Source organism: Anopheles moucheti, chromosome 2, assembly GCF_943734755.1.
Source record: "Anopheles moucheti chromosome 2, idAnoMoucSN_F20_07, whole genome shotgun sequence".
In the NCBI taxonomy this organism is placed as follows: Eukaryota; Metazoa; Arthropoda; class Insecta; order Diptera; family Culicidae; genus Anopheles; species Anopheles moucheti.
The window spans coordinates 80895225-80907728 of record NC_069140.1 but is presented as its reverse complement, the minus strand read 5'-3'; the positions used below and the strand labels follow the sequence as shown (position 1 = coordinate 80907728).

At 44.4% G+C, this 12504-nt stretch overlaps 1 protein-coding gene across 1 annotated transcript; it reads right to left on the bottom strand.

Annotated features, from left to right (window-relative positions):
- Positions 1 to 464: 464 nt before the first annotated feature.
- LOC128310274 (synaptic vesicle glycoprotein 2B-like) lies at positions 465 to 9423 on the bottom strand. The gene is made up of 6 exons (XM_053046876.1): positions 9288 to 9423; positions 4382 to 4532; positions 3724 to 4300; positions 3499 to 3647; positions 1419 to 2238; positions 465 to 1320 (listed from the first exon to the last, which is right to left on the bottom strand). Exons 2-6 carry the CDS (start codon positions 4416 to 4418, stop codon positions 1137 to 1139), a joined length of 1767 nt encoding a protein of 588 aa, XP_052902836.1. The 5' UTR covers positions 4419 to 4532; positions 9288 to 9423; the 3' UTR covers positions 465 to 1136.
- Positions 9424 to 12504: the final 3081 nt, after the last annotated feature.

The window sequence follows — 12504 nt, the reverse complement described above, 5'->3', positions numbered from 1 at the left end:
CACGAAGAGTAGTACGATGTTTATGTATGATAATCATTTCATTACAATATTTCAAAATGGTCGAAGCATAAAGTATAGTAGTTACTTTCGTGCATTTTTGGCAAAACTCTGATAGTAAAATGTTGGGCTCCTGAAATCTGCACACTTTAATTGAGTACTATAGTGCGACGAGCCGTCCATTTATAGCTTCAACCAGTTTCGTCGCTCGTTTTCTTTTGATGGAGACGCCTGGTGTCTCATAGAAAAATATTTTAAACGTCAACAGTCATCAAATAAATTATTTCATCTGTTCACAGAAGTTGTCACGGCGGATTGCACCAAAAAAAAAACGACACACGATATTTTTAAACAAACTTCCTTCATAAAGCACACTCTTCACCACACTCACCAGCGCAATTGCACGAACAAAAAACACACCATGCGGCGGCTTGCTTTGCTAAAACGTTTTATTTGCTATTCTCGCTTTTCATTACTTTATCGATACGTCTAGTCGCAAATAGGTTTTGCTGTATTGTGTTTTTTTGTTGTTTGTTTAAGATTAAGTTAACACACTTCCCACACTTCGGTCTGTACAATAAATTCTTTTGACGGGGTTTGGAATGGACGCGCACACGCTACAATTTACGTCACCACGCGTGCGGGTACGGCGCCCATCCACAAATGGCTTAATTCACAATTCATTCGGGTTGAATTCGGGAAACCGGGTTTACGATGGGGTGAACGGAGTACCGGTGGGGGAGTATAAAACACAGTGTGACTGAAGCAACGATCAATCGCCAATTGATCGATCCGAAGCAAGTTGATCCGTTTTGTGTGTTGTATAGGAATTGCGCATCGGTTGATATGTATCGTCTCATTACGCATTAATAAAATCATAATGCCTCTTCGCCTGTTTGCCTTTTCTTTTGTTTTTGGTTAAATCTTTTCTCCTAACCATTGGGTTGAAACGAATAACAAAAAAACTAAGATGAACAAAAATAAAACACAAAAATGATCCAATATGGTTTACGAATAATGAATAAAATATAAACAAAAACACAACATAAAATAAAACGGCTTTCATGAGTTTCGTGGGGCTCGTTGTTAAATTCACCAGCGTAAGCACACACACTTGTTGACCGGTTTGACCACGCACACTAGGACAGTGCGGTTCGCGTAGTGTTCGGTAGGAACAGACACATCAGACCGCCACCCGCCAGCAGGACGGCGACAATGAACGTTGGTGCGGGACAGTAGAGATCGAGCAGCGTGGCAATAACCACGTTACCGATAATACCACCCAGGCGAGCCGCTACCATCGATATCGCAACACCGGTTGCACTGTAATGGAAAGCAACAACAAAAAATAAATTTCCCCCAATTAACAAAACTCAGCACCAACCCCCTCCCCCAAACAACGTCACTAAACCGCCACTTACCGTAAATTCGTTGGAAACACTTCCGTGATCAGACAGTCCAGCGAGGCGTTACCCATCGAGATGACACCGCTAAACACGGCCGATACGGCCAGATTCGAATGCTGGTTGGTGACGAAGTACATCGATGCGGAACAGGCCCCGGCCGCCATCGTGCTGAACACGAGGAAAAACTTCCGGCCCAGCCGGTCCATCCCCAGCACGGCAATGATGTTGGCGGGCAGGGCCGCTGCCACGGTGATCAGCGACTCCATGAACACCGTGCTCGGTATCGTCGCGGAACAGACGCCGGTTTGCGAGTGCGAACCCATCCCGACGACGTAATCCGTCACCTGGCACACCGATGCGTCCTCCACGCCCGGGTGGGCACGGGTAAACTCATCGAACCGGTTAAACAGCTCCGGGAACCACATCATCAGCCCGTAGTAGCCGATGTGAAACGTGAAGTTGATCGTGATCGAGATGATGGTGAACTTCAGGATCGGCGACATAAACACCTGCTTGCTGTTGTCCAGTATGTCGTACAGCATGCGCTTGTACTTGTTCTTGATCGGCTTGGTGACGGCTTCCAGTTCCTTCCGCAGCTCATCGTCGATCAGCAGCTCCTTTACCGGGTACTGGTCCTTCGATTTGCCCGTGTTCGTCACGTAGATGCCGCGGAAGATGGCAAGCGCTTCATCGATCTTGCCCTGGGATAGGAGAAATTTAGGCGACTCCGGCAGGTACAGTAGCAACGCGGCCACAATAAACGACGGGATGGAGCAGACGAGCAGGAAGATGCGCCATGAGTTGTATGTGAACGCGGGTGTCGTGATGCCGATTCCTGTCGCATGAGAGAATCCGCCATGAATTTAATTATTTATTTGAACAATATTTGGACTTCAACTCAGTGATTTCCAAGACATTTGCGTCAGAAATGATCCTAATGTCAATCATAGATAGTAATAGTCAATAGCAAGCCTCAATCTCTAATAATAAGTTCTGGTTAGATATTCTGTCGATCTCTAAAAATACAGTCAATTTGGATGACCTTATCCATACTGCTCAAGATTCAACCAAGATATCTTAAACCTGCTAGGAACGGATCCCTGCTAACAAATTCTAATTTACGAAGGATTGATGCCCAAATAGATGAGACACTTTCGAAGTCGTTCAAAATTTCAGCTATCTTGGGTTAAAAGTCAGCACCAACAAACAAGATTGATGGTGAGATACGCTTCAGGGTGCTGGCTGCCAACCGATCATTCTACTGTTCAAAGAAACTTTTTTACTCAAAGCACCTATTACGACGAACGAAGCTGGAACTTTATGGAACTTATTTAGTTCCAGTACTCAGATATGCCTGAAAGACATGGACTTTGTCCAAAACTGACGAAACTCTCTTAGCCTCGTTCGAGAGGAAGATACTCAGAGAGTTTTTTGTCCTCATAGGTCTGGAAGTTAATGGAGAAGCCGCTACAATGACGAGCTCTATGAGCTATTCGGCGAACTTGCTGTCATACAGCGGATGAGATTCGCCAGGCTCCGGTGGGTTGGTCACGTCATGAGAATGACACCGGACGACCCAGCCCGTACAATTCTTTTAGATCGTCCAAATGGACAGAGGAGATCCATTCAAATCTAGATGGAGTGCTGGCGTTGATGCGTCCACCAGATAGGCCGGGATAATGGATTGGTAGACGCAGGCGTTTCACAGTGAGCGGTTTAGAGGACTCCAGTAGAGGGTAAGTAAGCAGGTAAGCTAGGAACTGAATGTTTTCCAAATATATACAACAGAAATCTGCTTAATGAGATATCTAACTACTGCAACAGATCTGTTCCAACAAGCTTCTGGCAAAACGTCGTGTTAAGGTCATCCTAACCTATCAAGTATGGATTCCTACTTAATAGTGAGAATTTCTATGTCCACTTAATTGAAGAGTGTACTTAGAACTGTGTCATATATCCCAGATATAGTATACCCTATTGACTGCTGATACTGTCCCTCTGAGGTCACTGATTTCTAAAATTCCGATTTTTGACGATAGTTTGTAACATGTTAAGAGCTCCTAACAATAGTAATCTTAAACGTTGAGACACTTACCGGTGGGGATGATCAACCAGGCCAGTCCAGCGACCAGCAGATTGCCGATGGTCCAGAACGCAGCCATAAAGCTAAGCATGGAGCCACGCTTGGATTTCGGCTGAAATTCGGCAAAGTACGGCCAAATGACGGGACCGCTACCACCTAACCTGTGAACCCAAAGCAAACCATCGTTACCGTTGCGTTACTTATAGACAACCGCTTGCATGTAGGGCAAACACTTACGCCACACCGTTCAGGAACCGAAACACCATAAACACTTCGTACGTTTGCGAGAAGGAGGACGCGACGATGCAGAGCGCGTTCATGATCGAGATCACGATCAGCACCTTCTTGCGGCCGAGCGAGTCGGCCACGCTACCCCACACGTACGCACCGAACATCATGCCGATGAAGATGATCGAGTTCAGCCAGCCCTTGCTCTGCGTGTTCAGGTCGAGATCGCACTGGGCGGAGGGCAGTATGAACGACATCGAGATGACGTCCATCTCCTCGCTGGTGCTTACCAGCCCGCATATTGCTAACAGGATGTAGTGGAATCTGCCATAACCAGTAAGCTCTATCGCCTGCTCGAAGTCAGCCTTGATCGAGTAGGCGCCCCGTTCGGGGTCCGCACCCTTCGCCTCGAGCTGCTTACTGACGATGGCACAATCGGCACCCCCGTTCAATGGTCCACCGGGTAGGCTGGACTGCTGCTGACTGGCCAGCTGCGATTTCTCCTGCAGGGAGACGGCGACGACTCCCGCCAACGGATGATCCTTGCTGTCACCGTTCGCTACTCTATCGTCCTTTACATCGGTATCTGGACGCGGGGGAAGAAAAGGAATTCAAGATTAATATAGACCCAGGATAACCGATACCGAGCGAAGGATAGATCACTTACACTTTGAATGGTTCTGATCAGTGTCACCTTCTACCATCCTATGCAGGCGGGGCGTGTTTTTGATTGGTTGCGCTTGCACAGTAATACAAAATTAACCAACAATAAGGAATGGTTTGTACAGATAGTAGTTAGAGTTGTTTCTTCACGTAAACTGAAATGAAAATTTCAAGAGGGAAACAAAGCGTAAAGGATTAATTTTAATCGATACGAATAAATAATACATTCAATCGAGATCGTTCAAAGTTTCGTATTAAATCCATTAATCGCCATTTGACACACCGTTTCATTTACGTAATTGTAACCATTTTCAGTAATAAATCAAAACACCTACTCTCGCACCAGGTTTTATCATTAATAATCATTTGTTTTTAAATTTCATTTATCCAACTGTGCACACTGGTAATAGTCGGTGTGTACCAGGAACTCGTCCAATGCGCGGGAGTAATTTGTTTTGCCGGCTGCTTATGCGCCGCCGTGGGCCATTGTCACTGCAGTGGCCCGCTAATGGTGGCTAATGATGATAGGAAGCCGTTGTAAACTAGATTAATGCAATGCCTGACCCGAGCCGGTAATTGTCGGCAAAGGATGACGATGATTGAAGTAATTGAGCGTTACTTCCACATTGCGGCGCATGGACATGTCAAACACAGCGCAAGCTATCGCTGCCTGTTTCCAACATTTCGATTGAAATATGCTTGAAATATTAAAGCAACAGTTGCTGAGGGCTCACCGCCTTCCCCGTAATGCGTCACTGCGGGCAATAGATTTTCCTTCTTCCACAACAGTGGAGTTAATCATCTTTTGCAGCGAAAGGGAATAGCGAATCGCAATTAGAAGGTGTTTTTGTAATTGTCGGTAGAAAACGAATCGGTTTTTCAAAATTAACACCTCGAATGTCGCGTCTGGTGACTGATACAGCGTTACGTTGGTGTAAATACAGTAAAAAAAACACAACAGCACCCCCACAGACACGACAATCCGATGCCGACAACCAGATGATCACCCTAAATCGGATACACTAATTGGGTGATTCAACACGATCGATGTGTTCGGGGGGAGGGAGGGCTTTTCATAAGAGGTGATAACATCAGCACGGATTTGCTTTGTGCTGTTTGTATGGCTTTTGTGAAAAGGTGCTATAAAAATATTGTGCTATAAATGGTGCTTAGTAATTTTTGCTATAAATACTGTTATTATATCATAAGGAGTGGTACAGTTCCCAGTCCCCGAGATACGATAATACATAAATCCATGAAACTCGAATCCTGGTGCAATTTCGTTTATACTTCAAAGGCACAGAGTCGACTTCCTTCTCTGCACTTAATTTATTCACCGAATCAGGCGGTTTTTTGACAGATTACATTAAAATAAGTTAGAAATCAATGTTTTATATGGCAAAAAAAGGATTTTAAATCAGTTTTTCACCTTTTTGCATAGACTTTGTGCTATAAATTAGCTCATTTGTCAAATTTACAAAAACCGCGTGTCTTGGGGACTGTCTGTACATTTATTTTGGGTGACATTCCAGGCGAACTTTCCAAAGAAAACTTTAACGTATATTAAATGCAAATCGTTGATATGACAAAGCAAGGTATTTTCGATCAAATGTTCGTATTTTTGCTTAGATTAAAAAAAATAAATGTATAAAAAAATTCACATAATTATTTAGTCAGCTTCATCTCGTTTAACATCCAATCCCATTTCTACTAATGCTAATAACCTGGCAAGTGCATTTTACGTCAATCTTTACCATTTTGCATTTCGTGCAACACTCGCGCACGCCGCGTGAGAAACGATTAGTCAATGGTTAAGCATTCGTTCAGACAGACAAACGGCCAAAACCGGTCCGACTATCGGCGCTCGAAGGTGTTTGCGGTGTAAGAATGGGAAAGTGGAATTGAATATACATTCATATGCATATACTACATTCTACGACCTACTATTTTACACCCTTTTGCTGCTTATTCCACAATCATTCATCAACGGTCGGCGTAATGCAAATGTTTAAATCTGGTTCGAACGGAACAGAAAGAACGCAATGATTATCCCACCAACCTTCTTGCTAGAACGGCAATAGCAACTGTCGCACGTATTTGTGTTGCAAGACAATTAATTGTTTTACTTTGTTTTATTTTAATAAAAAAATAATAAAACCCCCTTTTTTGTGACCCATTTGGCACTGTCTTATCGCACTGTTTAAGTCTTTTGTTTTTATTTTCGCTTCTTTTTTGTTCGTTGTTTTCTGAACGTGGTTTTTTTAACGTGTTCTTACTTTGTGTTGTTTATGCCACAGCTAGCCGAGGAAAACATCCAATTAGTGATAGTGAAGCTTAATCTTGGTTTTAAAATTAAACTTTTTTCCAATAACTTAACGATGTTTCACGTTTCACTTAACGATGTTTCACGATGTCACGTTTAGAGTTCTCCAGTCTTCCAGTGTTTATAGATAATAGCATTAAATTTTATCAATTCAAACACTTTTTCGAGAAGGAAACGAATAGCGTTATGCTGTATTGTTACGTGGTGTTGTTTAACAAAAGAATTTCATTATTGTTGCCAAACTTTTGCGGTAATTGTCAAAAGACATATTTCGAAAATAATATTCAAAATTGTGTTCAAAGGCTATTTTATTTTTTTTTAATCAAAAAGCGACCTTTAACTTTAACTTCCATTTGAGAGTTGTTGTTGTTGATTTGTAGTCCTGTAGAGACTTTGGTCCTAAAAGGATTCTCTCGTGTAATAATAGATGAAAGGATTCATTAAAAATCGATCCACAAATTAATTTTTCTTAGTCAATTTATTCTGCTTTAAATTGTCCAAAAAAAGCAAACGTAAATACAGATTTAATTTCTGGATTCTGTTCTGTTACACTCGTCAGATATTGCAAACATAATCGAACAACGATCTGCGTACAGATTTAACACCAATAAGCGTTATAATTGCACACCGTAAAACATGTCTGCCGATGAATGAAGCAATAAAAATCTAGTTAAAACTGGCCTCAAACTCACTCCCAACCGGACAAAACCTAACCTCGGTTAAGGGCAAAACGGCGCCAAACCACGCCATCGGTACAACCCTGACATTTACCTTTCGCAAAAACCTTGCTTTTCGCAGCTTTCGTACGTCGAAAGCACACGAATACCTTCCCGGATATTGGGGTGTACCTTAATTCTACCTTACCCCAATAGCGCACCCACGGAAGCATTCCGTTGTGGAACAAGCGTGCGGTACAAGCGCCCCGTCTTGGGTGCAATTTCTTCTGCCTCCCTCCTCCCCCCGGTTCAAGTTATGCGAATGAGCGGCTGCGGTTCGTTCCGCAAATTCCGGTTATGGGAAGTTGGACGCACCGCATGACGGACTGGCGGTGCCGCGTGATTAGCCGCATTGATTAGAAAATTTGTTTTGCTAATTAAATCATCAAATCATGCCGGGCACCGGGCGTCGGGCGCATTTTGCAGGTTGGGTCTTCGTCCCAACGCAGGCATACAGCAGAGCAGGCATCTTGCGCGCCGCACACCGAACATGACGAAATGCGCCACGACAATTGCCGGACATCTTAATTTTTGTGTCGACTGTTTACCGTTTGCCCGGTTCGGGAGGCGATGCTCGCAATCGAAAATGATTACCCACCGGGAGTGACCGCGATGCGGACCGGTCGAATTAGAAGCCGCACGTACAAGAAAGTAGCAAGGCCACACACACACACCAAACCAGGCGGAGGGACCTGATGTTTGTTTACCCTGCTGTGATGTCCCCTTTTTCGGTGGGGAGCACGGGGCTTATTGGATCGTTTGAACTTAATTCCCTGTTTCACTGGAAAAAAAAAATATGGTCCAACAAAATGGCCCCCACAGCACATATGTCCCTGGGTATTGGGGATGATGTTTAAATCAAAATTAAATTGTTTTCTCCACCTTTTTTTGTTGTTGTTGTCGTTGTACGTGTCACGTGTACGTGTCCAACCAATTTGAAGTTTGGAGATCATCATTAAAATAATATTTTCCACCAAACTCGCCCTTGCTGTTGTGGGTATGAGTCAGTGTGAAATTGAACCATTAGCACAAAGCAACACCTGCGCTCCCTTCAGCGACCATTAGCACCAGCAGCGTACATCAAGTGATCGACAGCTTGAGAGACAGATTTGAATGTGCGCTTCCTCTGTTTTTCGCTTCCGTACACAAAAGGGATGCCCATGAGAGATTGATTAGACACCTCTTTCGGGGTGCAAATATTCGCCGATAGTATCTCACGCGACTCGCATCTCTAGCTGTGGCTTAGAAATTTAAATATTTTCCAACACTTCGGCCCGCCCCCCACGAGGGGGTAGAGTTCGAGAAATTCGGTGTGCAGCAAACAATTCCGCGTTTGCGAAATAATTGCACCGCCTGCTTCGGTGGTCGAACAATTGCCAATCGCGACTTGCGAGCGCGCTGTGTACACGTCCGATGCCTGCTCCATACATCGGCGGGGCGTGCACCAACCATGGCCAAGGGCGTGGGAGATCTTTCGATCGGAGGTTGAGTGGCCCGCCCGGGTTGGGGTTTTTTTTTTTTTTTTTTTTTTTAGATGCATTTATGCTGTTTCCAGAGGCCCTGATGGTGGACAGCTCGATGTGCACATGTACACAAGACCCCAGCCAGTTTAGATGATGTAATATTGGATAGCAATTTAAACTCGCTTAGTGTTCGAACGAAGGTGTAAACCATGTTTATGGCAAGATTAGTATTTTTATAGCATCCCGGATAGAATTATTATTCTGAACTGGAACGGTTTTCAGAGTGTGCCAAAAAAACATCTTCCCTTCCAGACCTTCCACCAGAATATATGGGATCCCAGTTGGTTCAACATTTTCCATCCCCGATCGATTCCCAATCGATCCGCACTCGATCGAACAAAACCTTACCTTTTTGTCACAAACAACTGTTTGTGCGTTGCCTCAGCTCAAACAAACGGATCGTTTTATAGCTTCTTCTGCTGCTGTTGGTACGGGGTTCACACTTTACTGTCGATGGGCGCAACAGCACGAGACACATTAACACCGTTGGGCAGTTTTGGCAGTAGAACAAAAAAAAAGGCGACCCAACAGAACAGCACCGTACAGTGTAGAACGTTTGCTCTTTGTTTTGCTGCTTCACTGGAGACACTGTATTCTTTTTCCCTTTCTTTATAGTGCCAGTCGAAGCTGTATGAAAGGCGCTAGTGAGTACACAAATTTGTCACGAACGCGATCAACCCACTTATCGCACCTACGAAAAGGGAAGATCACAACCGCTTCACAACACAACAGGGCAGACAGCAGATAAGCCTTTCGTCTTGATCCTTTAATCGTTTAGGTCCGAACAGGTTGCTTGTAGGCACGTTTGTAAGCCGCACGGAAGCGATAGGACACGACACACCACATGGACACCTTGATCTTCATCCACAACCCAAGCGATAACGCGTGGAAAACCCTTTAACGGTGACGTCTCGTAGACACACGCAACGCCAACTTATCGCACAGTTGATCCTGATTCCGATGCTTGCAGCACTACCGTCCCAGCCGAGTGGTATCTAGCGAGTGAATGACAACCGTTGCAATGTTGCGGGCACCAGGCGCTAGACGCAAAATCTCAAACACACGCGCACAATGCAACACCCAGCGGGAGAAGCGCCAAATGTGCGCGACGATCGGCAGAAGCTTGGTTACTGAGCGTGTTGCGGTGCCGATCTGCCATTACCGTAGGCTCCAGCAGGGACGGTATCGATACGCAACACACACACACGCAGACAAACCCCCTCCCTCTCCCCACCTGTGCCATTATTGATGTTGGGCCACCCCCGTTTCAACCCCCTGCTAACCGATTGTCTTTTTCGATTTGTTTCGTGTCTTTCCCTGCTGCTGCTTATCGCAAAACTTTGCGGCGGGCGCCACTTATTCGGATCGGATAAAGCTTAAAACGCCTTGTTGCGGGAGAGAAATGAGCCCGAAGGTCGGCGAACAAGGCGTAGTGTCGGGGAAGGGAGGATTGTGAACAGCAAACGGCATTGTGTGTGTGTGTGTGTTTGGCCGATAGAGTGATCGTATCACCCGATAGACACGATCAACACGGGGTGTTAATGTGTCTCAAAACATAAGCCCAAGTGTCGTCAGTAGTTTACGCATCGAGCGATATTTGTCGAGTGTTCAAATGTCCCGCGATAACTGACGTTTGCACATACAGCAGTTGCGGTGTTCATCTGCCAAAGCGTGGTTCAATGCGAACGTGTCATCGTGCCGTGATATGTTGCGGAAAACGCAAATGTTTTACACGAGCAACAACACTTTCAGCAGCATTTAGAATGAGAGTATGAGAAAATTTAATTTCCGTTTGTTTTGGCCTTCTAATATCGCTTTTAAGCATAAATAAAATTACTAAATTAATTAATTAGTAAGGAACATTATACTAACTATTGAAAGGAGTTTTTAAATTCTTCCTTCAAATCTTAAGATTTTCATATGGGATCAATTACAAAATAGTACATCAAATCATCCTAATGTACTACTAAGAGTAAAACTTGCCCACTTTGGTGCGGCACGGTGGAGTGTTTGAAAGCAGTCCTGCAGCTCTACACGACAGGAACGGTCCAAAATCCCATGTGGACCAACCCCTCCATACATAGGACTTCAAAGTCAATGAAAGGCAGAAATGGCGCAGAAATGACACCTCTTGAGAAGTAAAAGATCTTTTCTTCTAAAAATTCTTTAAAATAATATAGTTATCTCGAAGGGAAATGTCACCAAGAAGCTTCTAAAAGTAGTCTTTAAATTATTACTTCCATTCGTACTGTTCTCTTAGGGATCAATATCAAAATATGATAGCAAATCCATCAAAATTATTACTTGATTTCTTGATTTTCACAAACTTCATTAGATGATTAGCTCTATGTTGAAAGTAGGAGTTGTTTTGTCTATCAATAAAGATGTTGTCAAAGTAAGAGATGTCACTCCCAATCATCGGAGACTCATCCCCTGGAAGCTCTAAAAAAATCATCTGTAGTTTGATTTTCATCTAGGGTACTGAGAATACTCCTCCTCCTCGATCTTGTACCAGGGATATCAGTAAAATACCTAGTAATGGATCAAGCTCCTTAGAGGTCTTTAAAGTGTAGAGGTTATCGTTGATGTGTCAAGGGTCTCCGCTCCGATAATCCGCTCCTCCTAATACCCCAAATAGCATAGCCTGATTCTCGTCCGGAAATTAGACATTTATAGCAAAAGACTTTTATATCCCCAGACAAGTGATTAAAAAAGATTCTTGCAAGTCACTATTTACTCAGCCATATCCCAGTGGCTGTGTATGGTCAAAACAAGGTCGATAGTACATCTACTTGAGAGACGTCTTCTCCGCACCCGGAAACCCCAGAAGCGGGAATTCCCGACCTACTTAACACACTCGCAAAGATCTGCTAGAATCAATCGCACCAGCGAAAAACAACACCCTACAGACGTGCGAAAATCGCGTAGGGAATGATACGATCCTCGAAATTTGCAAATTACTGCAGCCTTAACCTTCATAGACCGCGCACTTGTACCAACTGTGTGCGAACGAAACATCTGCTAAAGGTGTTCTTCTACCCGCCCTGGAAGGGTTATTGCCGGAGGCTACCATTTACTACCGCCGGTGCTGGTACGTTTCCGCCTCAGCTTCGCGTGACTAGTGCCGGTAGGCGGGAGATGTTTAACGGTTGTAGTACGCACATTCCCCGACGGTGTGTCGTTTTTCACGCCCCAGCTGACCCTAACGTTTTCTCACCCATGTATTGAAGATTTGCACGCATAAAGCCGACCCCCTAAGTGGTATCGATCATGCAAAGGTCGGCTGGCAATATCTGTACAAGTCATGCCATGTTGGACACGTCTGGCATTGTTGTCCAGAGATCTTAGACTTTCAAGGCTTCTTTATGCCCGGAGCGGACTAGTAGCAAAGCAAAGTAGTAAATCATGCACATTCTGCTAGTACCTCAGTGAAAGACGATAATTACCCTTTCGAAGTACCTGCTGGCGCTAAGAAGTGATAGCACTTCCTGAGTTCCTTTAGGCTTCACTACCATTAGCCATTAGCCAGTCCTCAATCCAGCAGGTATAAACAGCGTACAGCCAG

Coding starts and splice junctions, on each gene's coding strand:
- LOC128310274 (XM_053046876.1), bottom strand. CDS start 4,418: ATGGTAGAAGGTGACACTGATCAGAACCATTCAAAGT. Junction 4,301..4,381: donor TGATCAGAACCATTCAAAGT/GTAAGTGATCTA, acceptor CCCCGCGTCCAG/ATACCGATGTAAAGGACGAT. Junction 1,321..1,418: donor GTGTTTCCAACGAATTTACG/GTAAGTGGCGGT, acceptor TTTCCATTACAG/TGCAACCGGTGTTGCGATAT.